At 41.7% G+C, this 27,485-nt stretch overlaps 1 protein-coding gene across 1 annotated transcript in view; it reads right to left on the bottom strand.

Moving 5' to 3' along the window:
• Positions 1 to 2,622: 2,622 nt before the first annotated feature.
• LOC311262443 (dual specificity protein phosphatase 19-like) overlaps positions 2,623 to 27,485 on the bottom strand; it is a 91,385-nt gene continuing 66,522 nt past the window's right edge. The window contains exon 5 of the mRNA XM_084361823.1: positions 2,623 to 3,864. Within this exon, the coding sequence (XP_084217949.1) occupies positions 3,649 to 3,864 (216 nt within the window). The 3' untranslated portion in view covers positions 2,623 to 3,648. The remainder of the gene's footprint in view (positions 3,865 to 27,485) is intronic.

Here is a 27,485-nt window from a genome sequence, read left to right as displayed (position 1 = left end):
GGATTTTAATTTCTACTTGATTCAGACAGAAAACGGTTTCCTGTTCTAACATTGGATCTCTCTTATCCGTGAATTGAATGTTAGCTAAGACCTGCCCCCTGCTCATCTATATTATCATCTGCAGTTTACAATTAAAATGGTAGCAGATTTACCTTAACAAATTAAATTGTTAAATTTTTTAAACAATTTTATAAGCTGTAGTTGGCTAACTATGGTAGACTAAAAATTAACAAATAAATACATAAATGGTAGGGGTGTGCATCTCTCCCTTATAAGATGATTCGATACAATTCTTTATTATAAATTATAATAAGCAGATTCTATAAAAGTGGTATTTTTCTTACTATTACGTATATCTTTATCTAGTCACGGGGATAATGAAGCCACGCAAATCGAGACGCGCTCTCAATGAGTGGGAGTTAACAATTTGTGTGTGAAAAAGTTATCCCAGGGTTAGGGTTAGAGTAATAACAACTCAACTCATGCCCACTGTAAGTTACTGCACACTGATCAAGGAATATTGTGGCATTTTTTTGCACGTTTTTATACCCAGGAATTCACATCATCAACTCTACCACTGACTACCCCAGTAACAAATTGGCCACACTTTTGCGCCTTGACTAGACATGGTCCAGCCATATACTAGATTTTGACATAGTCTGTTAAGATCGATTCATAGTCAGAGTCATAAAAGTGAGCTGGAACAGTAAACATTTCTGCTTCTGTTATTTAAGTGTTTAGTCTTTCTTGATGTTTACAAATACCATACGGGAATTTGTTGCAGCCCACTGCTCCAAAACAGTGAGCATGGGTTAAATGCAGCCAATGAATTTTCCCCACAAATTTTCCCTCTGCTTATGACTCTTGAGCTGTTGAAACAAATGAATATCCCTGCTGAAGTCTTATCTTATTTATCCTAATCTAATTTAATGAAACACAGAGCGACCAAGAGGACAACAGCACCAAAACAAAAAGAGGACATCATCAATAATAACACAAAAACAAGTAAATAATGTGGTTTGAAGTTACGATTGACATTTTGTCTCTAAACTTAAACGTAAACATAACCAAAACTGACAGAAATTACTTGAGTGAAGAAAGAATGCTTGTTTATTGTAAACTTTGGATGAGGTGATTTTGACAGACTCATCCTTACATTTCCTGCATGTATAATATTATTCTGGATCATTTAACCAGAGCAGACCCAGACCACTGGTGCCCAACAGGGGTCAAAACAAGACTTATTATTCCCCCACTTTAAGGTATTATTGCAATCAGTGCAAACGGAATACAATGAGTTCTATCTTGTGCTCGGCACAAAGCGGCACACAGCGCAAGTATTATTGTTAGTTTCAGACCGATGCAGTTGTAATTTTCACAGCCAGCGCCCACGTTATGTAAATAGCAAATGTACCTGCACCCACCTGTGCTCCCCTGGGTGTGTTTGTCTTAAAGTGAGGTGTGGTCAGGTGCACTGATGGTGGATTGCTATCTTGAGGCAGCAGAAAGTGACAGCACCACAGACCAACAAAAAGCTAGTCTAAAGTCAAAGGTGCAGTCTGTTTCCTGATATTTAAAGGAAGCATTAGATGCTCCTACACAGGAGAGTTCACACCGTTCATACAGTCTGAGAGGCTGCTTTCAGTTGTTTTAAACATTTCCATGAACATTCATGTCACTGTAACAAATATCGTGGCTCATTTAATCAACAAAACTAAAAGCTGTAGTTATAAACGAGTCAGGAGTTTTAAATAATCAATTAAGTTTATCGGCTGTTCCTCGTGTGCAAATGCGAATGTTAATGTAGAGATACACATGGTTTCTTCTGCTGGAGGATCACTGCAGGTAAGATCACTCCTCCTCCTCCTCCTCAGTTTAATATCAGTGTATTTTATCATATGCAGTCAAACAGAGTTGTTGATGGACAGATGAGGGTCCAGCAGCGAGGATCACATTCCTTTCCCTCAGCGAAGATGAGTGCTACTGTTTAATATGTGTCAGGTCCTGGCACATATTCAGGCAGTGGCAGGAGTGGCAAGTGAATGGGCCACACCTGAAGTGCACCTGCTATAAGAGGGCTGAGATCTCCCTCTTTCCCCTGTGCTCCCAACCAGCAGGGTTTTAGCTTGATTGTGCTCTTTTAGATTTGGTCTAATTTGGTTCAATTTGATTTAATACAATATTATTTAAAATGTTTGCCTTTGTGTGGCCTCCCTTTTTGTTGTGACCTTTTGAGCCAGATTTGAACAAAACCGAGCATTTTTTAAGGGAATCTGGTGACGAAAAAGAAGTGGAATATATTACTTACTGTTTACTGTATTTGTAAAATGTGACTTGTTTACCACCAAAATGTTATATTCTTTAATAGATTTGGTGTAGATGGTGAATTCAGTGTGTTGAAAGAGCTACTGGAAGGTAAGAAGAGAGGCATGTTAGACAAGGCAGTACATGAAAACATGAAAAACAGTGCTTTTAAAGCGATGTTGCAACACTTTTTACAACGACAGAAACGACTTAATGTATTGGATTTAATGCTGAATTTACAAGAAGACACCAATGACTTAGAATTTGCTTTATCTGTTTCACAAAGTTTAAGTTTCTCCTTGTGCAACAAATCATACGATTTACAAGGGAGTGTGGGATATTGTCATTTCTAGTTCAATGGTAAGTTGAAACAGACACACAAACACAAAAGTTCACACACACAGGTCACAAACATCATTGGCAGGTTAAGAGAGCCCAAACATGTAATTCATGTTAGAGTGAACTATATGGAAATCTACAGCATTCAATCCATTATGATTGTTGTTGTGGCTTCTTCGTGTTGTTTCGAGGAGAACGTCAGGTGGTTGTAGAGCTGTCCACTTCTGATTGGATCACTCAGGATGCATGTTGATGTGTGCATGTCAAATGTGAAAAGTCTCTCTGTTTGTGGACAGGTTTTTGTCAAGGCTATGGCATCACAACTGTTCAAGACACATGAAATTTGTGTCAATCTGGAAGATGGGATTGGTCTGACCCCTGAGAACCTGAGAGTAGTCATGTTATAATGTAGCAATGACTACTGGGTTCTCATGTGTCCGCTTTTGTTTTCATTCTACCATCAGTAGCCAAATTAGTATGAAGTATGAATTGTATTGTGGATGGATTTGTTTTCTGTCCTCGGACAGAAGAGGTTATGGGTATATGGGATAACAACACAATGTCAACAAAAACTGCTGCACAGCAATGGTGGGTTGGAATATGTTTTTAATAATTGGGCCGATTTGAAAAATGTGTTGACTGTGCTGATTTTATTGAGTTTTGTATGGCTAACTGTTAACTGTTTCTTGCTTTCTCTCACTCGTGTGGTCGGGGTAGATTTAGGTGCTCTTTGAGAACAACTAAGGAAAATATGCAGCGTTTTTTTGGGTGTTCTGTGTGTCAAGTTCGCCTTGGCCAGCCCCGATCATATAATGGTCACCTAACATCAGCCTACTGTATGTGCTGTATTTTCACTCAGATACACCTACTGTGCACCAACATCAAAACTCATTCTGGTGCCAGTAACTTTTCAGTTCTAGGAAGTCGACATTTTTGCATTAAAAATACTTATTTTTACTTTATTTTATTTACTCAGGTATAACTACCCTGGACATTCTCACCGCCTTATTTAGTGTTATTTAGTGATCCATTTATTTGCTGTGTTTTGTAGCCTCTCAGTTGTTCCAGGAAGCCAGGATTGGGAGATGAGGCGGGCCGAGCTGATTTGACCAATGAGAGGGCAGCATCAAAGGACTGGCCATCACATGACATCAGGTAGCCAATGACCACTGCTGGTGCCCGTGACATGCCGGCGTTGCAGTGGACCAACACCACGCCGTTCTGAGGGAGAAACAGAAGTAAATGATTCTAAATGCTACATCGTAGGCAACTGGACACATTTTAGTGTGTCCAGTTGCCTACAAAAAAGAAGTAAATGATAATATTAAAGCCGTGTTTTTTGATTTCTGCCACTGGGGGAGAGTAAAACTCGACAAGAAGAGGTAACACTGTTTTAACATACAGTCGTGGTCAAAAGTTTTCATACACTTGTAAAGAACATGTATATCATGGCAGTCTTCAGTTCCAATGATTTCTAAAACTCTCATTTTTCTGTGATGGATGAGTGGAACACACACTGTAAAAACGATAACCAGCAATTGTTGGTCTCCATGGGGACTGCTGTAACTTCTACCAAAAAATGACCGGAACATCACGTTTGACTTTTAACCTTTAACTTAACAACTGAGCATCATTACATTGACAAACGCACGGCATTGCACTGCTTTTACATCTCTCTCATGCTAGCAAAAAAAGTTCACCCTAGATTTACTTTTGGCATTGTTACGACACTTTAGATACAACAGTCTCAGTAAAGTTTTTAAATTAATGTGACTCAGAAATAAAGCTTGGCCATTTGCAACTATTAAAAACTTGTTTGTCAAGCAGACTTCGCCCTATCGTTGTCTTTACAAGTTAGGGGTGGAGCGGAACCCGAATACGGTATTCGGAAAGGCACAAATAACGTGTTTTTTACAAATACTTATTTCGAACAAATACTTTAAAAAATATTTGTATTCGGGAACAAGAAAAACATGATATCAAAAAGCTACGTTTCCTCATGAGACCGCAGTACATGCCCGGATGAGTGAGTGAGTGACGTTCAGGAGTCGGGGGTGGGGGCGTCAAAACACCACTGTTCTGACCCCCCCCGCCCCCGCAGCTGTCCATGCTGCTGCTGAACCAGGTGACGTTGTTTGCACTCTGCGTTGTGGCTTGTCTGTGAAACGCGCGCTGCTCAGGGACTGGGCAGATCTGTCCCACTTGCTTTGTCCCTCACTCCGTTGGGAGATCTTCCACAGAGTAAAAGAAATACACATTGTTTCTCTCCCCCGCTCCGCTCGAGCGCGGCTGAATGCGGCTTGAGCCCACTTCACGGACGCGAGGCTGCTGCAGCCGGCGACCCTGCTGACAGCAGACCCGGGGAGAAAAAAACAATTCTTTGCTCGGTGCTTTGGTTGGGTTTTAGGCAATGAAGGAAGGAGTTGTTTAAGTCTAGTAAAAAGACCAGGTAGAGGCCAGAAGCATAATGACCGTTAGCTATAGGCTACTATGTCATATTATTTACAGATCAAGTTTAGTTCTTGGAATTCTGTGCATTAGAAAGAACAGATCTTTTAAGTATTATTTGTTTTTATTCTGTCTGTTCAACGTCCTCCAACAAGGACGGGTGGTGGTGGGGTTCATAATGTTCACAATGATATTTTATTAGTTGTTGGTTTAACCATGGATGAGGTAATGGCTGTTATGTTATTTTCTTTTCAATGACATTTCTTGTTACATGTTCATTGCTGGATTTATGGAAAAACATCAACCAATATTGCATATCCATAATTATTATAAAGGATAATTAAAGAATACTTACACTAAAACGAAAATTAGAAGTGTAACTCAAAAAAAAAAAAAGGTTACGCCTATTTTGAATTTTACTCAAATACAAATACAAATACTTTTCCCCCCTCAACAAATACAAATACAGATACAAATATCGGCTGCTCTGCACACCCCTATTACAAGTATATTATTATCAGTATAACAATGATTGCTGAGTTGAAATTCCGGCAGACTTATTTTCCTAAAAGGAAATCCCGTAGACTATTTCAGACCTGTACATGTATGCATTACGCATGTGTGATGCAGTCAGCTACGAGGTTTTCGCGTATTCTGGGCCGCCATGTGAGAGTGTGGAGAAGCAGTGGAGCTTGTTGGACATTTTTGGATGGACATGAATCTGTAACTTGGGAATTTTTGGAATACGTTCACCACTTAAGTTTTCCTAAGCAGGTAAGTGATTTTTTTCTTTTTACTAGCCAAGAAATGTTAACAGTGCTTTGTACTTCTTAAACCGAAATTCCAAAGGTAAAGTTAAGGTAGTTAGCTAATGTTAAGCAACAGTCATCTGCTAAGCACAGTTAATTACCCAGCAAATAAGTCGACAATAAACAAGTATTTACATTGAAGCTCCCTGGTTGTTTAAAATTGACTCATAGCATGGCTTGTTAGGGGAGAAAAAAATCCAGACCTGCACCGGAAACCAAAGTGTGGTGGGGCGGGGGGCTGTCTGGACAGTAAAGAGCTCTTATCTGCCACATTCCAATCTATAATGGTTTCTGCACTCATCCAGATTTCAAGCAAGTTCTAAATAACCATTAAACCAGGATCTCATCCTCTTAATTTTTTACAAATTAGGAAACAGTAAAAGAAGTTCATAAAACTGACTTTTCCCACGTTTCTCTGCGATGAAGTTTGGCTAAGATCAAGTTTTAGGCTGGATTGCACCAACAAGGTTTAACCTTAAAATCAGATTAAATCATGGTTTAAGTTTAAATTCTGTTGCACCAAACTTTAGACTTAGTTTAGAATTAAGACAGATTAAATTTAAACCTCTCTTTAAACCTCAGTTTAATTTTTACTCTAAACCAAGTTTAAATTTAATTCTGTTGCACCAGAACTTTAAACTCCAGTTTAAACTGTGATCGAGAATTAATTTTAAACTGACAGTTGGGAAGGTTTAACTTTAACAATGGCTGCATTTTTGAGGTGGATAGAGCAAAATAATGAAGTTCCTCGAAGAAAACTGAGAGACAGCCTCAATCCTCTTGAATTTTATGATGAAGAGGAATTTTTGGTGAGATACCGGTTTACCAAGGAGACAGTTTTGGAGCTGAACAGGAAGACTGGACCAACTGTCAAACATAGCAGTGACAGAAATGCAGCTGTACCACCGATGCTACAACTCCTGGTTGCCCTGAGGTTCTACGCTACTGGCTGTTTCCAGAGGGTGGATGGAGACCTGTTCGGTCTACACAACTGAACTGTTTGCCGTATTGTCAGCAGTGTCTCGGTCCATTGCATCTCGAAGAACCAGTACATCCGATTCTCTCCAACAGTGGAAACCGTGCTGTTGTTCGTTTTCTTGTCTTCTATTATTTGCCCATATTGCTCCATTAATTCGGTCAGCAGGTGTTTTTCAAAGGAGGAAAAGTTTGAGCTTCTCTGCCGAGCCATAGTAACGTATCCGATCTGTCACAAGTGACGTTAGGCTAACGTTTTTGCTAGCTAGCAACAATGTAACATTTGCTGTAAAAGCACCCATTGAAACAGTCTCCCTCTTTTTTTTTATATAAATCCGGGGCCCTGACAGCACGCTTCTGATGTAGCCTATATATTTAATTGCTTATTTAATTATTAATTTTAATTTCGATATCCACAAGTATCCCTATTGATTTAAATCAGTTTAAACTAAGTTTAAATTCAGTTAAACTGAGTTTTACTAAACTGAGATTAATTTTAAATGGTGCAACAGAGCTCTGCTTAATTTTAAACCTGGATTAACTCATTTTAAACCTAGTTTTACAAATCTCTGATTAGAGCTAATCTCAGATTAAATTAAACCTTGTTGGTGCAATCCAGCCTTAATGTTTAATGTGTCCTGTGTTCAGTGGAACCACAGCACCTCCTGATGGTGAGTCCTGGTACGATTGGGATAGATCGTCAGGAGATCTTTTGTTTAATACGTTATTTTATTACCAGTAAATGTCTCTTATATGTCTTTTTAAACAAGTATTAAGCTAGAACTAGAAGAAATATGTATGATACACTGTATATTCAAGTGTGTTTTTAGGTTTTGATAAAGTTTTAATTACTTTTGAATGTTAAGTGATGTTAACCATGTCATATTATTACACAAAGTCCACCTATTTAGCCATGGTGAAATTCTGGGAAAGGTGAAACACGATCTCGAAACATTAAAAACGATAGTTTAGTTTAATTAAGTTTTGTGAGTTTAGAAAGTTGAATTAATCTACGAACCAGAGCTTAAGTACCACCACTTGACGCAACAAGAAGAACATCTTTATTAAGATCATCATCTTTGATAAAGACATGCAGTAATTGGCTGCTTCAACAAACCGTGCGAACAGTTTGCAATGACAGTAAGACTTTGTGCCAAGCCGAGACAGGCTCTGCCGCCAATGCTCACAAGCGGTGCCATCCCGCTGGGCAGCCGACCAAGATTATCATCAGCTGAGTGCTGGACGAGTTGCGCTCTTCTTCCGAAATCGGAACGAGGGCGTCACCCACTGATCTATAAGACAAACCGCGACTTCCCTACCAGCTATTGGACCGGCACTGCGAGCCCACATTCAAGCTACGAACACCGGAGTAAAGACCCAAAGCCGCGGACTTCCCAACTCTCAAGACAAAGTAGGCTAAACATTTTGCACCCAGCTGGATTCACACGCATGAAATGAGTTGGTGTCTTAAGTTCTGGTTCCCATCTTTTTAGCTAAAGAGAAATTCGGTTAGGGTCTTGTTAGTATTAAAATTACTCTCATAATATTTAAATGCTTCACCCGACCAGTGATTTCACCATCCGCACATGTTCATATAACCCCATTACTTTAATCATTACAGTCTCCACATTTTCTGTTATCTTGTGTTGTTCGTTTAAATTGTCATTTCATTTAAACACCCTGAATTATCTAGTTAATAAACATATTTAACCGTATGTCGTTGTCTGTGCAGGTTTGTTTTAATGTGGAGAACCGATGGAAACTGTGTAGAAGTCACTGCTTCATTTATGAGATTGAATATATTGATTTGAAATTGATTAGAATTGTTCAGTCGAATTTGATTAATTACCTCCTACGAGTGCTTTATTGATCGGCAGTGATTTATAAATTACATTTATTATTAGTGTATCTCCTACAGCTATTTAAAACCCCATAATAGCTGTTGAAATCATACTTAAGGATGGGGTTGGTAACCCTGTTCAAAAGCATTTATTATAGTTGTAGAAAATCTCCTAAAGGTCCCATATTATGAAAAACACGTTTTCTCTGGTCTGTACATATATAAACTGGTCCTCCCTGAGCCTACCAACTCAGAATGAGGAAAGCAAACAAGTCCTGCATTGTCTCTGCAGCCCACCCACTGATAAAACAGGGCTCCTACAGGCTGTTCAGATTCAGCTCCTTTTGTTACGTAACGACAGGAGTGATTTGCATAGGCCGAAAACACTCCCCCCTCTCCCCGGAGATATCCGAGAGGGGGGCGTACATCCCCGAGGTGAAGTTCGGTGTGTCCAGCGGTAAGATAGCAGTGTTTCGCAATGTCGTCGCTCAGAGCTAGACATGCAAATTGCTCTGTTGTTGGTTGTAAAAATCAACCTAAGTGCCTATATTCTGTCCCAGCTACAGAAGAACAGAAGAGACAGTGGTTGTGTTTCATTTTTAACGAGAACGTGCCGGCTACAGTTCCTGTAAGTTTGTTTGTGTGTGCTAACCACTTCACATCGGACTGCTTCAGTAACGAGGGTCAGTAAAAGCTGGCTTTGCCTCGACACTGACCCTCGTAAAAGGATCAGTCCCAACCATACGGGACCCAGCAACTGCACCCAAGCCACAGGTAAGTGTTGCCACGTTTTGATAGTATTTACAGTTGCCTACGAGTATGGTGAAGTCAGCTTGAAATTGGCTAACTAGTTAGCTCCGCTTCAGTCCGCTATGCAATGGCGTTTGAAGCAAGTTTAATGTTAATAATATTACGAGGGAGCTTGGTTGTCACAGTAAAAAGTCTGGAAACATAAAACAACTAAAACAATTATTCCATTAAATCCCATTCTAGGGATCCCTGAAGGGGTTAACTCTCACAGGGAGTAAGAGAGGGGCAGTAGATCTGCGGCTGGACAGTGCTGTGTTGTCTTCTGGGAAAGTTGAGTGAGAAACAGGCAAATGTGATACCATTATTAAAGAAGTCACAGAAGACAGTTGGATGAAGTTTTAAAGTATAATCCAACTCAGAAGAAACAAATAAATAAATAAAACAAAAACGAAAAAAGGGAAAAAAAAGACTTAAACCACGTGTAACAAGTTAGTAAAATAGTGGTGTGAATAAGAACAAAAGATGAAAAAAAAAAAAAAAAAAGACACCCAGAGATTACTAGAGCAGAGGGAGAAGCAAATCAGGGATACATGGGGGCTAAAATGACAAAGACGGAAGGGGTGTTAGCTCCATTGGCATTGGTAGTAAGAATGCAGCCAGACCATGAAAAGCAGATTAGACTGCATGAAAAAATGGCACAAACGTACATCAGGAAGGTTACAGTGGCCTCTGGAAGGAACATTTGAATTTTTGAATTTGCTTGTTGTAATGAGGTAGAAGCGAACATCAGACATTACAAAGCTAAAGACACGAGCAACAGAAGAGAGGGCAAACGAGCCAGAAAAAAAGGGAAGTTTTGAGGTGGTTTAGACTGGCTGCACAAAAACGTGTTGAATATCAGACAAATGCCAGCACTGCAGAGTAATAAGACCCAAGAAGCTAACGAGAGCCCACAAGCCACACCTACTGCCCCTCAGTAGCTAGCTCCACCCCCATATGCACCAAATACAACTGGAAGGTGCAATAACACTGAAGCTCCAACAGGACAATTTCTGGTCAGACGAGCCCAGGGCACCATGGAGGGGATAAAAATAAAAATAAATTGGAATTCAAAAACAGAAGAAACAGAAGATAACAGCGAACAAGAATCGATCAGCCTGAGAGAAGAAGATGATGTCTGCATATGCACCGACAGCATGGTATCAGGAAAAAGCGGAGCCAGCACCAGAGGGCGCCAGAGCGGAAAGAACACAGATGGGCAGGGAGCTCAAAGGACATGCAGCTCTGGAACCCAAACAGCAAGAGAAAGATATGAGAAGCTGGTCAAAGATGAAAGCCCATCAGAAGGAGATAGAAACCGATACCGACACCTGGGGACAAGGTCGAAGAACGATTCAGAGGGGGAAGAAAGCAAATAAGAAACCAACGCCAAAGCGATGTACCAGAATAAACACAGCACCCCAAGAAGCTATCGACCTCGAGAGATAGAAGAACGATTCCTCACGCAGCTTCGAACCAAGGAGAAAGTGGAGAAGTGGCGCAGCGGATCACAGCTGCTTGAAGAACAGTTTGAACAGTTGGAGAAACTACATAATGAAGAGAGACAGCTTGAAGCTGGACTGGCAAAACTACAAGAGGAAGCAGACAAAATAAAAGCATGTCCTCCAATGGTGAAACTGAAGCTAACAGGATCAATGGAGCCAAATAACGGTGAGGAAAATGAAGAAATCTCCCAACAACTGGACCGAATTAAGAAAACAATATCCAGAGAAGATGGATCCCTCAAAGCTGGAAGGAGAGACACTGAAAGATGGGGAATGTCCAGCCAAGTTCCTACGCTCATTCCAGGGAAAATGGAGGGAGGAGACTGGCAACGCCTGGAACGTCAACAACACCACCCAGAGCCTGTTCAAAGTAATGTTGAAATAATTGAATTATGTCCACGCTCAAATTTGTAAGTTGGAAAATTTGTGGAAAAGGAAGTCAATCAAAGCAGCTGAAAGTGACCAGCCACCTCCAAAGAATACAGGCCGACATATGTTTATTGCAAGAAACCCATCTAATTGAATCAAGAAGCACTGTTTTGAAATCTACATCGTTTCCACACATATTTACCGTAAATTACAACTCGAGACAAGGAGGAAGGTTGCAACTATAACAGAGTAACATTTAAGCACCACACCTCAATCTCAGATCCGGAGGGACGTTATGTCATCATTCATATATCTATTGACAACACCCCTCTAACAATAGCTAATCTATACGGCCCCAATAACGATGACCCCGCCTTCTTTCATAAAATCTTTTCCATTCTCAACGAACTTCCTAGCTCAGACTTAATAATAGGAGGAGATTTTAATGCCATTCTTGACCCAACAATAGACAAATCAAACAGCACAGGAAATATCAGAACACCTCAATCAACTACTGTCATAATCAATCAATCAATCAATCAAACTTTATTTATATAGCACTTTTCATACACGGATGTGCAGCACAAAGTGCTTTACACATAAAAGACTAAACAATTTCAAAGAAAGCCCCTCCCTCCCACCCTCCATACTACACACACACACACATGCACACACACACACACACACACACACACACACACACATACATACATACAAACACAAACACACACACACACACCTGCACACTCTCACTACTGAAAATAGGGAGACATGGCATGGCACTGAGGATTGAGGAAACGCCACCTTTGGGGCCGTCCGCACTGGGAGGAGTGACAGGCTGTGCCACAGGGGGCACCAGTGCCCAGGCCCCTGACCCCGACAGACAACAGCTGGCCGGGCCAAAGGGACCCAAGGACAGCACCCCCAGCAGCAGCCCAGGCACAACTCCCAGTGTGGAGGACCCCCCTGGGGTAAACACTGGAGTTAAACCTAAAAACTTAAAACATAAGATAGGATAAAAACCCTGACAAAAGATGAATAAAAAGAGTGAACAGTTAAAAAGATTAAAATATGTAAGATAATAAATAAAATAGTACCGAAGGATAAATCAAACAAATAAAATTATTTAAGATTAATATTGTCTTAGCCTCTTAAGCCCTGGCCATATTTTCAGAAAAAATGCCGAAAAAGACATACCCAAAGTCAATGAAGAATTACTCCACTATAAAAACGTTTATATACATGTTCTTGGTGTCCTTGGACATCTAGGGACTTCAGAGAATGTATTCCCGGTGTAAAAAATGTTGTGTCTGCCACTATGCCTGAGTAAATTGGAATAAACCAGTGGAGAAATGTGAAATTTCTATCCTCGCCTGATTTTCCCCCCTATTTGACAGAGGATAAAACTATGCCAACAATGATTCCATTCAGACAGATGCCATTGATTACTTTCAGCAAATCCTTGACTACATATTTATCAAATTTGATAGAATTTGAGCAAAGGGCTAAGCCTCCACAAAGGTTTTAGTAAGGATACAACCATGGCCAAGAATGTCAATGTGCAAGAACGTTGATGTGTAAGTAAACAAAACAACAAACAACAATCACAATTAGAGAATAATGTACTCTTGAAAACAACAATTGTAACAGCAAGTATAACAAACAGAGTAAAAAAGTGCAACAAATGCAACTATTTACAATGGGCTGTAAGGGGGTGGGAGGGATGGCTTGGCAGAAGCAGGCTCATTTTTGAAGTCCCATGCCATGGTACTCAAGGAAGCAGTTTCTGTCAGGAACAAGGCAAAGTGACACATTGCACCTTGAGCAGTACACGGATGTCTTCATGTCCCTGATTTTGTAGCCTGGCATCTGCTTGGCCTTCATCTTCTCCTTGGCTGCACAGACCACACACTTCCTGCAGTCCTGAGTGCCAGTGCTCCCTCTGAACACAGGCATGCAGGTGTTGGTGAGGCTTGGGCGGGGGGTGGCTTCAGCGACCAAAGCTTTAGCCTGCTCAACCATCTCCCTCATCAGAACTTCTCTGAATTGTTTGTGGGACATGGGGGTCTGGTTGTGGCTGCTGGCCACAGCTTTATGCAGGATGTAGCTGTTGACGACAGCAATGTCGATGAAATGATAAAAAAACGTCTTGTACCACCGCATTGTCTTGCCATGCACCGAGTAGTAGTGGATGAGGGCATCTGAGAGGTCCACCCCACCCATGTTGGTGTTGTAGTCCCTGCATGCATCAGGCACATCCACAGGAGCAGTGTCTCCGCTGTACGCCTTGTGAAAGGTGCTGCAGAGATCTTTGGGAGGTCGTTGTTTGTCGTCCTTGGAAATCCCTCTCTATTTGTCCTAATGGTGCCACAAGCTGCCGTGTGATTTTTTAAAAGTTTATTGAAAAGGAGTGGACTGGTGTAAAAGTTATCAACATAAAGATGATATCCTTTTCCAAGGAGGTCAAACCTCATCAGGTCCATGACGGATGTGACACTGAGGCCATCATCCTTCTGTCCCCTCAGTTTGACCTTACTCTTATCTTTACCCTGATAAACAAAAAAATTGGAGGTGTAGCCAGTTTTAGAGTCTGCCAATACAAACAATTTGTAGCTGAATTTTGTTGGTTTATCTTTCATGTACTGCCTGAATCCAATGCAGGCTTTGCTTGCTACCATCCTTTCATTCATTCACAATCTCACCATAGAGTGGCTTGATTTTGAATAGCCTGTCGAACTGAGGTGTCCCTCTCTTTCTTTCATTCTCTTCATCTTCTGTAACATCAGAGAGGTGAAGAGACCAAAAGATGGCCTCAAACCGGCCCCTGGACATGCTGCTCTTGGGGAAAGCGAATTGGTACGGCCACTCCCTCCTCCAGAAGTCTGCCCTGGAGTGCACATGTACCAAGCCAAAGAAGAGGATGATGGAAAGAAAGACGTAAAATGAGTCAACTGAGAGGGGAAACCACTTGTACTTGGAACCTTGTGCCAATCGTCGCACAGCATTAGCATTTGTATTGTTTATAATGCTGTGCAGACTGCTGCTGCTGAAGAACAGCTTGAAGAGGCTGAGGGGAGACCAGTCGACAGTGGTGTCAATCCTGGGGCCAGGTGGGTGTTTCGGCTCAAACTGTGGTGTTGGGGGTTCAACATCTGGCTCTTCCTTTGTCCTCCATCTCCCCTGCTGAGGCTCAAAGTCTCCAGCAGCCAGGTGTCTCAGATGGAGACACGGGTGGCTGAGTGTCTGGAGTAGGGGGGGGCTGAGGAGATGATGGGCCTGAAGTCTCACTCTCCTCTTCTTGTTGGCTATGAAAATGATGATAATAATTAGTATTTTGGACAAAATATGTAATGATGTATGTACATTCGACTAAAGGAGACAAAGGTAGTGGACATGTGTAAAAATATTCAATATAATTGAGTAGCCCTGACCTATACTATATTGTGTTTGCACTTGTATGTACTTTATATATATATATATGTGTATATATTTTTGGATACAGTATTTGGGACGACACACATACAATGTGTGCAAACCACGGCCAAAAGAGACAAACGCAGTGAAACATCTACACAAAAAATAGTATTGAATTGAATTGCCCTGCTTTGTACTGTACTGTGTTTACATATATCCTCTTCAGCATATTCTGTACAGTACAGAGCACAGCCTTTCCAAAAAGGCTGCTAGTTCGCCGAGTTTACGTCGCACAGTGAAGGGGGAGACATCTTTGTAGTCAGCAGAGCCTCTGCTTTCATATGACATGTCGTTTGTTTGGTTAGCATCTGTTAGCATGACGTGGTGAATGTCGTTTTTTTGGTTAGCATCTGTTAGCATGACGTGGTGAAATGAGAAGTGGCAGAAAAGTGGACCTGCGCTGTTTTCGCGTTTTTGTTACATGCCAACATAACGTTACTTGCTTGGGGTTTGAGGTGTGTTTGGTTAGGATGGGTTTTTAGCACAAAAATGAACCATTAGAAAGAAATACAAATACTTACTCGTGAACTTGATCCAATCGCAGCGTAACTGCCTCTTCCTCCAAGCCGTCAGATGAGTCGGATGAGTCCGAAAAATCAATGTCCGACCCTCTCTGAATCTCGTCCAAAATTTCCGCGATGTCCTTATACTTTCTCTTTGCCATTGTGGCAAGAAACACTAAATACTAAAGAAACAACAACAAAAAACACTTACTACTGACAGAGTTTACGCTACAACAACAACGACGACAGGTGGTGACGCTGGTGACAGAGCTGGCGCCACCCTACGTGCACTGTTCGTAATGGCGCACTGCAAGGCATTTTCGCTGTTACCTTTACACGGGGTTTCAATCTCTGCTGGGTATTGTAGTCCATAGAAGGCTTGGTCTCATTCAATTCAGGTGCTCCTCCCCTTTCAAAGGACTACAAACATGGTCGCACCACATTGTGTTTTACTATGATGCAAAGCATTTATTTCCTCGGATCACACTTTTTAAATGTAGCGGATTTCACACCAACAAGGTTTAAAATCATCTCTAAATACTAACGTTTTCACTAAAAAGCACGTCCGACCTTCTTTTGTCTTTTGTGAACATTAGAGTATAAACTTTGATCAACAATTGAAAGTAAAGACCGTTGTCCTGTCTTACTACTTTTTTCCCCTGTGTTTATTACTGTCGGGTATTTTCGGCCCGCCCACGGGCCGAACGGGCTTAACAGGTTAAAAAACAAGATAGAAGAAACAACGTAAAATAAGATGAAACCACATAAGAACTTAAGAAGAATTTAAAATATTAGTTGAAAGCCTGATTAAAAAGGTGTGTCTTTAACCTTCCCTTAAAAATATCCACAGTCTCTGCAGACTTGAGGTTCTCCGGCAGGCTGTTCCACAGGTGGGGGCCGTAGCGGCTAAATGCCGCCTCACTGTGGGTTTTAGTTCTTGGTTTTGGTACGGATAAAAGGCCGGTGCCGGAGGACCTCAGGGTCCGCGAGGGTTGATATGGTAAAAGCAGGTCAGATAAGTAAGAGGGCGCAAGGCCGTTAAGAACTTTAAAATCAATCCTGAAGCAGACGGGGAGCCAATGCAGCGACTCTAAAACCAGTGTAATGTGCTCCCGCCCTCTGGTCCTCGTCAGCACGCGTGCGGCTGAGTTTTGTAATAATTGGAGATTTAAAATACTCTACACTTTTTGGGAAGACCAGAGAGCAGGGCATTACAGTAATCTAAGCAACAGGAAATAAAAGCATGCATCAGCACCTCCGTACTGGCCTGGGAGAGAAACGGGCGGACTCTGGCTATGTTCTTAAGATGATAAAAACCTGTTTTCGTCATATTTTTAATATGTGGAATAAAATTCAGCTCAGAATCAAAAATCACGCCCAAATTTTTTACGGATTGTGTTGGTTTAAGATCTTGTAGTTTTGGTAAAAGTTTCTCTCTCTGGCCTTCAGGACCTATAACTAAAACCTCAGTTTTGTCCTGGTTGAGCTGTAGGAAATTCACTGCCATCCACGACTTGATGTCTACAATGCCATTAAAAAGGGCATCAATTGGCCATGTGTCATCAGGAGACACGGCAATGTACAGTTGTGTATCATCAGCATAACTATGGAAGCTGATGCTGTGTCTCCTGATGACGTCCCCAAGAGGAAGCATGTAAAGATTAAAAAGAAGTGGACCTAAAATTGACCCTTGGGGAACCCCACATCCACTTTCATGGGTTCCTGAAGAACATGTATCCATACTTACATAAAAGCATCGGTCTGTGAGATAAGAACAAAACCAGTTAAGAACAGTACCAGAGAAGCCGACCAGATGTCTGAGTCTGTTTAATAAAATGTGATGGTCTACTGTATCAAAAGCTGCGCTTAGATCCAGTAGAACCAACACTGTGAGCTTTTTGTTATCTAAATTCCACCTGATGTCGTTTAAAATCTTTAAAAGTGCTGTCTCGGTACTGTGGTTTCTCCTAAAACCAGACTGATGTTTCTCTTAGATGTTATTTCTGTTTAAAAAGTCATTAACCTGGTTAAAAACCAGTTTTTCTAAAATTTTACTTAAAAATGGTAAGTTGGATACAGGTCGGTAGTTATTAAAAACGTTGGGGTCTAAATTGCTCTTCTTCAGAAGGGGCTTCACCACCGCTGTTTTGAAGGCAGTGGGAAAGACACCTGTCTGAAGAGAGCAATTCATGATGTTTAAAAACTGTTCCTCAAAGAATCCATAAAACGATTGTAAGAGTGATGTGGGAATTGGATCTAAAAGGCAGGTTGTTGGGTTTACTTGGGCGAAAACTCGACCAAGTGTCCTTGCATCAACCAGGGCAAAACTCTCCAGTGTTTTCTGTTTTGGTCCGGGAGGCGGACACCCTCTCTACCTTTAAGAGTAGACTTAAGACCTTCCTCTTCAATAGAGCTTATAGTTAGGGCTGGGCCAGGACAGGGCCAGGCCTGTCCTGGACCAGCTCTTAGTTATGCTGCTATAGGCCTAGTCCGGGGGACAATGACACACTGAGCTTCTCTCTCCTCCCCTCTCCTCTCCTCTCCATCTGTATACATTATGCCTGTATACATGCCCCATCCCTGCATGTCACTGACTTACTTCTCCCCCGGAGTCCTTGTGCTTTCTAGTCCTACAGGCTCCCATGGATCCTGGCCGCGCCCGGGTCGTGGATCGTGGATGCGCCCACTGCTATGGCCCTGCCTGATCGTGGATGCGCCCACTGCTATGGCCCTGCCTGATCGTGGATGCGCCTACTGCCATGACCCTGCCTGACACCCACCACTACTGTCGCTAATATTAGTCACATCTCTGTTACATACGTTCCACTACTATTATTGTAATGCATTATTACATACCATCCTTACCATTAATCACTACTACTGTTATCACTAGTAATCACATTTCCATGTGCATTTCATTATTATTGCTGTAATACATCTTTATGTACTTTCACTCCTGTCAACCATCGCTTATAATTGTATACATTGTGATCTCGTTGATCTGCTCTGTACATGCGACATCTATTGCACGTCTGTCCGTCCTGGGAGAGGGATCCCTCCTCTGTGGCTCTCCCTGAGGTTTCTTCCGCATTTTTTTTCTCTGTTAAAAGGGCCTTTTTTTGGGGCAAGTTTTTCCTCACTCGAATCGAGGGTCCAAGGACAGAGGGTGTCGTCTCTGTACAGATTGTAAAGCCCTCTGAGGCAAACTGGGATTTGTGAATTTGGGCTATACAAATAAAATTTGATTTGATTTGATTTGATTTCCTCAGGCAAGGACAACAGTTCAGGTGTGTTTACAGATAAAACTTGATGGGATAAGAGGCAGGATCTGGTGTCCTTGATTTTGGTTCTGAAGTGGTCTGCAAAGTTCTCGCAGAGATCATCTGTGGGTGTCATAAAAACTTTATGGATTGGATAAAGTTTATTGGATATTATTGGATAAAACAATACATGGAGGATTGTGGTCTTGGCGATGGTTGGAGGCTAAATCACCCAACCGATAAAGAATCAATCAATCAATCAAACTTTATTTCTATAGCACATTTCATACAAATCAATGTAACACAATGTGCTTTACACACAGCGACAACATGATTACAAGACAAAGTCTGTGCAATTATACAAAGAACCAGTGCATGCAGCCTATACTAATCTTACAATATACAGAACAGACACATGCATGCGCACATACACACACATACACACATGCACACACACGCAGAAACTTAGTCATAAACTTTAGAAAAAAGTAAGGTTTTTAACCTACTTTTAAAAGTGCTCAGTGTAGGAGCGTCTCTCAGGTCCTCAGGCAGGGTATTCCATTTACTTGGGGCATAGATACAGAAGGCAGCCTCCCCTGCTCTAGAGTTAGTACGAGGGATGGTTAAAAGACCGCTGCCGGTGGACCATGTCTTTTATATACTGAGGTGCGAGGCCATTTAGAGCTTTATATACAAGTAGCAGAATCTTAAAATCAATTCTAGTTTTGACGGGGAGCCAATGTAGGGATCTAAGAACGGGTGTAATGTGTTCGAACTTTTTTGTTCCAGTGAGAACGCGTGCAGCCGCATTTTGAATTAACTGTAATCGCTGTACAGCTGATTTTGGGAGGCCGGTGAATAGACCATTACAGTAGTCTAGTCTACTTGTTATGAATGCATGAATTAATTTTTCAGAGTCTGCTTTTGACAGGAAGCCTCTTAATTTTGAAATATTTTTTAAATGATAAAAAGCTTATTTTGTGATGTGATTGATATGGCTCTTAAAGTTTAGATCACTGTCTATGATTACACCCAGATTTCTGGCTTCACTTTTGCTCTCCAGGGACAGAGAACTGAGATGAGCTGCAATTGTCTGTCTCTGAGCCTTTGCACCAAAGATGAGCATTTCGGTTTTATCTTTGTTCAGTTGTAAAAAGTTCTGTGACATCCACAGATTGATGTCATCAATACACTGAGTTAGGGAGTGAATGGGATGTAGGTCATCCGGAGATATAGATAAGTACAGTTGTGAGTCATCTGCATAATTATGGTAATTTATGTTGTGTTTCTTTATAACATGTGCGAGTGGGAGCATATAAAGATTAAATAGTAATGGTCCAAGAATCGAGCCTTGGGGTACTCCACACCTAACACCCACTTTGTCCGAGACAAAGTCTCCAATGGACACGAAGAACTGCCTGTCCTGTAAGTAAGTTCTGAACCAGTTTAGAACTGGGCCGGATAGGCCAACCCATTGTTCTAGTCTCTCTAATAAGATATCATGGTCAACAGTGTCAAAGGCAGCACTGAGATCAAGGAGCACAAGGAAAGATAGTTTATTAGAATCTGTGTTTATATGCAGATCATTCACAACTTTGATAAGTGCTGTTTCTGTGCTATGGTGAGGTCGAAAACCAGATTGATAAAAGTCTAATAGGCTGTTTGATGTTAGATAGTTGTTAAGATGTAAATAAACTGCTTTTTCAAGTATTTTGCTGAGGAATGGTAAGTTGGAAATGGGCCTATAGTTAGCAATAACTGTTGCATCAAGATTGCTCTTTTTCAGAAGTGGTGTAATGACAGCTGTTTTAAGTGCTGCAGGAAATATACCTGATTGAAGAGAGCAGTTAATAATTTTTAATACTTCATGTGCTAAGCAGTTAAAAACAGTTTTAAAGAATGTGGTAGGGAGAGGGTCCAAGTAGCAGGTGGAGGACCTGAGCTGCCCAACGATATCGTCTAGTTTTTTTTGGTCTAACAGGACAAAGTGATACAGCAGCAGTCATATTCCTGGAGAACTGGAGGGTAGGTTCATTTCTGGATGTTGATGCACTAATGTTCTGTCTGATAGATATAATTTTATCGTTGAAAAATGTAGCGAATTCTTTACATTTTTCAGTGGACAGCATCTCTGATGGGGTTGTAGATGGTGGATTAATAAGTCGGTCAACAGTGGAGAAGAGCACTTTACTGTTGTTGATATTTTCATTAATGATTTTAGAGAAGAAGGACTGTCTGGCCTGTTTAATTTCTTTGTTGTAATGATTGAGTCTATCCTTGTAGATTTCATGGTGAACCTGAAGTTTGGTCTTTCTCCACTTTCGTTCTGCCTGGCGACACTCTCTCTTAAGCTGCCTAACAGCCGCTCCATTTCTCCAGGGGGCTTTTTGTTTTTCTATGTTTTTAGTTTTAACAGGTGTAATGTTATCAATGATATTTTGTATTTTTGAGTTGAAGTTGTTCACAGGATCCTCAGTTGATGAGGCCATGAACAACGATAACTCATTCACAGTTTTCTTGAAGGTTTCAATGGTGTTATTGTTAATGATACGTTTTTTGATTGTTCTGGTACCCTTCTGTTGTACAGGAAAAACAGACACATCAAAGAATATGCAACAGTGATCTGAAATAGCAACATCCATGGTCATGTTAAGTCCTTTTGATATGACTAAGTCCAGAGTATGGCCCTTATTGTGGGTGGGCCCTGAGACATGCTGAGTGAAGTCAAATGCCTCCAATAAGCTAATGAAGTTTTGAGCATCTGGGTCTGTTTTATTATCAACATGGATATTAAAATCACCTGATATAATTATACTATCATAGTCGGTGGAGACCTTGGACAGTAGCACAGAGAATTCATCAAGAAAGCCATATCAGATTTTGGTGGCCGATAGACCGTGATGATTAAAATTGGAGCATTGCAATTTATAGATATAGCAAGGTGCTCAAAAGATGTAAATTCCCCGAGGGGGATTTCCTTGCAGTTATAGAAATCAGGGAAGAGAGCAGCTATCCCACCGCCTCTTTTATCAGGTCTGGTGGTTTGGAGGAATTTAAAATTAGGAGGTGCTGTCTCAATGAGTGCAACTGTACCATTTCTGTCCAGCCAGGTCTCAGTAAGTAGAGTGAAGTCCAGGTTATGAGTGCTTATAAGGTCATTAACTATAAATGACTTATTAGTTAGTGACCTGACGTTTAATAAAGCCATTTTTATTGTTTGAGGTGCATGGCTTTGTGGAGGACTGATAGCTTGAGTCCGAACCAGTAATAAATGGTTTTGATTCCTGTATGTTACAGCGACATTTCTGGATGTGGGTCTATGGTTTACTAATACAGGAATTTGTATAGCAGAATGACAGTCATTACTGTTAGTAGAACAGGTTGGACTCACCAAACATCAGTAGTGAAGAGAGGATTTTAATGTAAGTTCCATGTTCATAGCGAGGAGACGTGATCCCTGCGAGTTTGGATGTACTCCATCGTGTCTGAAGAGGTATGGGCGGTTTAAGAAGGTACCAAAGTTGTCCACAAACGGTATGTTGAGCAAGCAGCAGTATCCCTTGAGCCATGTATGAAGTTGACGGACACGGCTGAATTTTATGTTTCCAAAGCTGGGACACGGCAGCGGGCCGGAGATGATGAACTTGCGGTCTGACTGTAGAAGACTGTCCATAAGCGTCATGAAGTCCTCTTTAAGTGTCTCTGATTGATTGTTCCTGAGCTCATTAGTTCCAACGTGGATGATAGTAGTGGTGGCAGATGGGTTTTCATCCAGCAACTGTCGGATTTTGGAGTCTATATCCTGGACGCGGGCACCCGGGTAGCAGAGTGTTTTAGCCGCGGGCAGAGTGATGTGTCCACCATGGATGATCCGACAATGAGCACGGACGGAGGTCTGAGCCGAGTTGCCGGCGGCTGATGGTGAACCTCGCGGGAGCGAGGTACCGAGGGTGGGCACCGCACCTGAGTGTGCGCATCTGACCGCCTGGGGGGCTGAACCTGGGCGGCAGAAGGCAAGGCATGGTCTGCAGTAGCGGTGGAGATACCAACCGGCTCGGGGGCGGAGGCCCGGACAGAAGATGGATGGTCGTCCAGCTGGAGCCCCACTGGAGAGCGCGGCCCATCCCCGCTGTCCAAGGCCTGGAATTTTTTGCTCAGCAGCAGAGTGTCAGATGCGCGCAGCCGGGGGGAGTGTCTAGCCCGAGACTTGCCGCTCCCGACCTGGACCCACGGCTCCGAGTTGCAGGGAGTGGAGCAGGCTTGGGTCCTGGGTTTAGCCTCGAGGATGGGCCAGATGTCATCATTAAGGGTCCGGGCATCAGTTGAGAAGATCAGCTCCCCTCCGGTGGTGACAGAGCCAGACCACGGAAGAGTGGCTTCGTCGTGAGCTGAGCACTCGGTGAACGGGCCGGCACAGCAGGTGGAGTTAACCCTAGAGAGTTGTGACCTCCGAGAGAGATGTTGTGCCTGAGCAGCGGCTACGGACGAAAAGCCCAGGATTAACTCATTCTTGTGTAGAATGTCCTGTTTCAGCCGTCTTAAGTTTTCCTGTAGCTGTGAGTAAGCCGGTTGGCAAAGTTCACACATAGCCATGATAGCGTCAGGACCGCTAGCAATAGCAACCGGCTAAAAACAAACCTTGCTAAGCTAACGTTTAGTTTGGGAGGGTGCAGTGTCTTAGTTCAAAACAGTTAAAATCCACGTCCGATGACCAAATCCTCTAACTGGCTAAAAGACACAGTTAAGAACGATCAAGATCTAAAAAGTGTATCGTAAAAATATAGCGTAAAACCGAGTTAAAGCAACACTAGGTAGCTTTTCGACCTTAAAATAATATTTCTAAACTCAGTTAAGTGGTAGAATAACAGTTAATAGGATGAACGGTGACGCCTCTGCAGCCTGAGGGGGGTCGCGCAGGCAGAAACCGCACTGTGTAACTTCCCAGAGCGGGTAGGGACATACCTGACGTAAAGAAGTCTAGTGCGACCTGCTTTACAACACGTTTATTCGTCGGTGGATTTAGCCAGCAGCTACTTGGATTTTTTGTAAACCAACGCCATGGCCAAGCCAGCTAAAAAAGCCAAGAAGGTATTGTCTGAGGAGGCGAAGAAAAGAAAAAGAGAAAGTGATATAACATGAGCCGGACATGGATAAATATTGGACCAGCTTACGCTCGGTGGTGCGAGCTGAAAGAACTGATGGCGACCTAGCCTTGATGCTACTGGATTTGTAAGTCATATATTACATATATACATATTTATTATCTTACCGACTTTTACTTTTGAGTTGATTTGTTGTTATGTGGTGCTCATTGGGGCTCTATTTGTCCACAGTTTATAGCCGTAATAAAGCCGGGAGATAAGCTAATGCTGTCCGTTTCGATAGCTTGTTCGTTTTCATGTAGTGACTGTAGACGATGACTAACTTACTAAAACACTATGAACGTCTTGTCTTGTAAAGTTGCAGATTTCTTAGTTCATGCAGATATTCAACATAATAGTTGAACAGTGTGGTTGGAAGGTAACGTCAGGCTATTGTTGTTTTCAGTAACGTTAGCATGCTACTTAGCTAATGTTGTCGTCCCGAGTTGGTTGTAGTTATTACACCAAACAACGTCAGCTTGCACGTTTTCATGTAGTGACTGTAAACGATGACTAACTTACAAAAACACTATGAACGTCCTGTCTTGAAAAGTTGCGGATTCCTTAGTTCATGCAGATAATCAACGTAATTGTTGAACTGTGTGATCGGGATCGGGAGGTAACGTTAGCATGCTACTTACTGTTGTCATACTGAGTTGGTTGTAGTTATTACGCCGAACACAACGTCAACTTGCGATTGTACTTAGTAACTCCCTAAAACGTAGTTATATTTTCAGACGTTACTAAACACATTCACGCCCAAGCGTTGTGTTTTGGAAGTAACTTAGTCGGTGCAATCACTACAACCAACTCGGTATGAGAATAATTCTAGCATGCTAATGTGCTGTGCAGCCTATATGCTAACAAACTACCAACTGCTATCTCTGAATCTAGCTTGTTGTTGGCACTCGGTTGAGGTTTTTTCAGACGATTTCGTGATTCGCCGGCTCTGTCAACAAATTCACGTGTATTCATTTTCCCCAGGGATGCTCATACAGGGACAGTATTTACGACTCTAGTAACAGATAATTGCACCTCTCAACCAGCCGGGGGTAGTAATGAGTCCAAACTACCTAGTGTTGCTTTAAAACCCGATACCGACGGCAGTCAGTGAGGACGAGCACTTCACCAAATGATAGTAGTGGTGGCAGACGAATACACCCATTTCTCCAAGGTTCATCATACATACTCTAGAATTGATTATTTTCTTACTAGTAATTCCCTACACCCCATCATACACAACACACAAATCCACCCAAATACAGTCAGTGACCACGCAACCGTTTCATTTACATTAAACACAAAAAGAAACAACAGCTCCTCCACTAGATGGAGATTTAACACTTCACTGCTAGAAGACAAGAATTTTGACAGCTACTTTAAGAGAGAGTGGACATCCTTTATGGAAACGAATGACTCTCCGGACATCTCCGCTTCTCTACTTTGGCAAACTGGTAAAGCTGTGCTAAGAGGGAAAATAATTTCATATTCATCATACAAAAAATGGAAGGATGCAGGGCTAGAAAATGATTTGGAAAAGAAAATTAAAGACCTCGAAATTCACGCAGCTAATCCATCTGAAAGCATCTATAATGAACTACAGAAACACAAGACAGAATTAAGTAACCTTTTAAACAAAAAAAACAAATTTCTTATTGAAAGACTCAAACTGAACTCAACACAACACAGCAATAAGCCAAGGGCCTACCTGGCAAAGATGGTCAAACAAAACAAAGAAAAGCAACCATAACAGTAATCAAGGACTCAGCAGGGAAGCCATACTACAATCCCACAGACATCAACAATGTATTCAAAAATTATTATCAAGATCTGTATACATCCCCTCATAACCCAAATATTGAAGACATCTACAAATTTCTGAACAATATCAATCTACCCCAATTAACATCAGAACAATCTAATGCACTGGAACAATTATTAACCGCAGAAGAATTTTACAATGCACTCCATAAGATGCCAAACAACAAGGCACCCGGTCCAGATGGCTTCCCTGCTGAGTTCTACAAACATTTTTGGTCTACAGTTTCTCCACTCTTCTTTAGAATGATAGACAAAATACTTAAAACTAACACAATACCTTCCACCATGAACACAGTTTTAATCATCTTACTGTTAAAACCTGACAAAGATCCAACCCTTCCATCCAGTTACCGCCCTCTCTCCCTGATTAACACAGATATAAAAATCATAAGTAAGGCACTAACAAATAGAATTGAAAAGGTCATCACCTCTATTATACACCCAGATCAAACAGGTTTTATCAAAGGAAGACAGTCATCCCACAACACTCGGAAGCTGTTAAACCTAATGCAATATTCGCAAAACAAGAAACTTAAAACCATAATTCTTTCACTAGATACACATAAAGCATTTGACAGGGTCAACTGGAAGTTCCTGTTTGCTACTCTACAGAGGTTGGGGTTTGGAGAGTCATTCATAAACTGGATTAGGGCACTGTACACTTCACCGACAGCCACTATCACCACAAACGGTCCAATCTCACAAGCCAATGCAGCGGAGTGCCTCTCTAGAGAATTGTGGTCTATCCAGTGACAGGTGACACCTAAGTAACTACGTTGTCTGGCAGACCAGCAGTTGCTACCACAACAGTTTGTTGGGGTGAACCCTCTGTTGACAGAAAAAATATCAATGAGGCTACAGGGAGACTCATCACCACACCACACCATGACGGTGGGATACTCTATGACTTAGATATTTGAAAAAACATGCTCAGTGCCTAACAGAAAAAAAGTTTTGTTTATTATAAATTGTTTTATTCACTGAAATTCACTTTACTTTCTCTCCACCATGGTGACTGCTTTGCTGTTCACTGACTCTGTGTGTGTGTATGTGTGTGTGTGTCTGTGAGGCTGCAGTGTGATAATAAATTACTCCAAAACAATGTATATTTGACAGTTATTTATGACGTTATAAAAGGGCTGACGTTAGCCTATCCACAGCCAAAACACATATACACTTACCGCAACGTGTTTTCGCAAGTTCGAAGTGGAGTTCTTGTAGGCTGAAATGTCGACATGTTTAGGCAGACACATATGACAGCGCATGACATAGCTGTTCTTTTTTATAATCTGTAAGGTAAACATAGATTGGATGTGAGGCCAGGGGTTTTCTGCCTCTTCTGGTTCCGAATCACACGCCGTTGTTTCCGCCATTGTTTTCTGCTTTCTTGTTTGTCACTTTGCTTCTGTGCGGGGCCACGGAGATTTTGTGTGCAGTCATGTGACTGCCTGGCTCCGTTTGATTGGTGAAACGGAGTCAAACGTTGTTAGTGGCTACTTTTGATTGGCGAAAAAGAGTCATGTGACAGAGCCTTTGGTGGAAGTCTCTGACAAAACAAAACAAACAACTGTGTACTGAATAACAGATGAATACAAATAAAAGTAGCGAGCGGAATGTATCTCACTGTAACGGAGTCAAAGTAGCGTTTCTTCTTCACAAATATACTCAAGTAAAAGTAAAAAGTATGTTGCATTAAAACTACTCTTACAAGTACAGTTTATCCAAAAAGTTACTTAAGTAAATGTAACGGATTAAATGTAGCGCTTTACTACCCACCTCTGACCTAGATATTTAATATTTCCTGTAGGTAGTCGGAACTGTGAGGTGAGGGCTACCACATCCCCTTCATCCATGCAGAGAGGGAGGAGGGTGGATTTGGACAGATTGAGAGAATAGTTAGAGAGTAAT

Source organism: Pagrus pagrus (genome assembly GCF_965226575.1).
Source record: "Pagrus pagrus genome assembly, chromosome: 9".
NCBI lineage: Eukaryota > Metazoa > Chordata > Actinopteri > Spariformes > Sparidae > Pagrus > Pagrus pagrus.
The sequence above is the reverse complement of the archived record's forward strand: the minus strand, read 5'-3'. Positions and strand labels throughout refer to the sequence as shown.